The 2,500-nt window shown below is 41.4% G+C and overlaps 1 protein-coding gene across 4 annotated transcripts in view; it reads left to right on the top strand.

Moving 5' to 3' along the window:
• LOC122253212 (uncharacterized) overlaps positions 1 to 2,500 on the top strand; it is a 25,449-nt gene that overhangs the window by 21,860 nt on the left and 1,089 nt on the right. For all 4 annotated transcript variants that reach the window (XM_086550888.1, XM_086550889.1, XM_086550886.1 and 1 more), the window contains one exon: positions 69 to 2,500. This exon is cut by the window's right edge and continues 1,089 nt beyond it. In XM_086550888.1, the coding sequence (XP_086407014.1) occupies positions 69 to 1,714 (1,646 nt within the window). In that variant the 3' untranslated portion in view covers positions 1,715 to 2,500. The remainder of the gene's footprint in view (positions 1 to 68) is intronic.

The following is a 2,500-nucleotide window of genomic DNA, read 5'->3' on the forward strand; positions in this document are numbered from 1 at the left end:
TATAATCACATTATTATAGTATTTGTTATTGTATAATATCTGAGTTCTAAGTCTCCCTATGCTTGCAGGCACGGAAGGCAAAGTCGATGCTGCTTGGTCACGGGAATTACTCTCCTTGGCAGAGGAGATAGACCCACGTGTATCGTCTGAGTTCGAAGATTTCGCAGCAGGAGTGAGCGAAAAGCAGCGAAACAGCAGGGAGATAGCAGCCAGTGACAAAGCAGAGAATGGTTCACAACCTCCTACGGTCAGCCCAGAGGTGGCTGTGTGTCCTGAGGTGTACCTGGGTCGAGAGGTTGACATGTTATACCAGCACAACTTCAGAACGATCAAGTGCACGAACGCCGTGGCTTTTAAGGATCTGGTTACGGTTATCCTCTCAACAAAGGGCTGGGAGGTTGAGAGGGTGAAGTTTGTCGCCAGGCAGATTCTGAAATATTACGATGTAAATATTTATATACTAACGTATGGCATAAACGGAAGAATAGATGTCGACGGGACTATTACGAAATATTACTCAGCGGATGTGCTCGAATCGAAGGCCGTGAACAGCATAGTGCCCTCTGTCATCACGCTTTACATTTTTCTAGCAAGCACGTTAACTCATTTTTCAGACCAGTCTCCCTTAGACCGCCTTGTTAGAGTACTAGAGGATCTTCACCACGTGGGAGTAGCCACAGGGGCTTATAGGGATCTCAGGGGACTGTGGCACCATGGCTGCTTACAAGTGACGATGGAAAACTACCAGTTGTCATATGAGCGTGGGTACGAACACTCCAAAGACGAATGTATGTACTGCGATGATTCTCTCGGTCCGATGGTCCTGAAGACTGCTTTGCTGACAAAGGTACCTATGAAAGAGACTCTTGAGGGCTCGGTCATGTATCGGGACTGGTTTCTGAATGTTCGACTCACTGGTTCACTTGTCGTGGCGTGTCCAGATGTGATGTTCTTTGTCGACACTGAAGCCTTCATGGGGAAAGAAGATTGGCTCCAACTGTCCCAGATTTGGTCTGTCCAGTATATCCAACCATATGATGGTGAGGAGTTGGAGTTTTCGTGCGAACAAGCTGAAATTAAATGTATCGATCTCATTAAATCCGTGGCTTTGTTTCTTGTGCCTCCATGTTGTAAGGATAAATTACGTTATGAATTAGGACTCTTCCAAGATTGTGCCGAGGAGCTTGGATTATACTACGAGCTGCAGGCTGGGAGCTTGCTTGGAGCTGTCAAAACCGATGGTCTGCTTCCTTGGGATTTTGATACTGATGTTATCACAGATTGCAAAGATCAGTCCATTTGGATGTCAGAAGGTATGAAATGCATGGGGAGAAAGGGATGCAATTCAAAACTGATTGCTGGCAACTACTGGACGTCAACGTGTGAACTAAGCTTTATTGATATATCATGCAGGCATAACACAACAAGCTATTTACCGGAAGAATACCGTCAAATACCAACGCAGATTGTGGTCGACGGAAGAAAAACTGGAGTGAAGGCTAACCCAGGGCGCGTTGCAAGAAATAGATACGGGCATGAGTACCTAAAGCACGCTGCACACTGGCGCCACGTAAGTGTAACTGGCGTCGATGATGGATCTGGAGGTGTAGGCAATTGGAAGACTTGCAAAGAACCAGGATTTCATGCGTGCCTTGATCACTTTCCTGTTGATGGAAACCTAAAGTTTAAGAAGAAGAAAAAGCAAAGAAATTGATTCAAAACTTGCCCTGTGTTACGTGGTTTGAGAGTATTTTTTTTTGTATGTATTGTGTGAATGTGTTTCATGCCTTGTTGTTAAATATAAGATATTAAAATATCTAGTCTCTCTTTGTGAAAAAAAAGTTGCTACTCTATTTTAGATAGATCATTCCAGTATTTATTGATTTAGCTTTAAGAATAATTTAAATGAATCCTATTTTTAAAAAGTTTCTAGATTTTAATGTAAGCTAAGCATAAACTTTAACTGCATTGCTAAAGCCAAAAAAAAAAAGAAAAAAAAGTTGTTTTATATTGCCACCTTAAAGGTGCTAATGTCAGGTGCTTATACTGTTAATGGCTGTGTTAAAAACCAGTGTTCCTTCTAAGCTGTGTGTTTGTAAAGCTTTCGAAGCTTTGAGATGCCACTCACTAGATCGAATCACCATATTTTGATGCTTCCTGATGCATTTGCGTGCTATTTATGCTGAAGCAAATGCACATAGCAAATCAAGTTTGTATGTTAGTGAGAAAGCAATGGGGAGATTAGTTTTAATAATTTCATGACGTAAGGGTTACCTACTTATTTACAGATTTTAAATGCAATCACTGACCAAAAAAAGAAAGGGATCCAAATGCTTTTTGACATTTCGTTTACACCCATAGTCCAAATATCACTTTGAAGCATAACATTTGTCCTTTGATGGCTTTTCTCATCCCATGCTTTACATTAGAAGACATGCAAAGAACTTATTATCTGTCAAAAGCTAATCAAACTGATAAAATAAGGTAGCATGTAATACGT

The sequence above is a fragment of the Penaeus japonicus genome, unplaced genomic scaffold, assembly GCF_977035675.1.
Source record: "Penaeus japonicus unplaced genomic scaffold, GWHDUDI00000001_assembly GWHDUDI00000024, whole genome shotgun sequence".
Classification (NCBI taxonomy): Eukaryota; Metazoa; Arthropoda; class Malacostraca; order Decapoda; family Penaeidae; genus Penaeus; species Penaeus japonicus.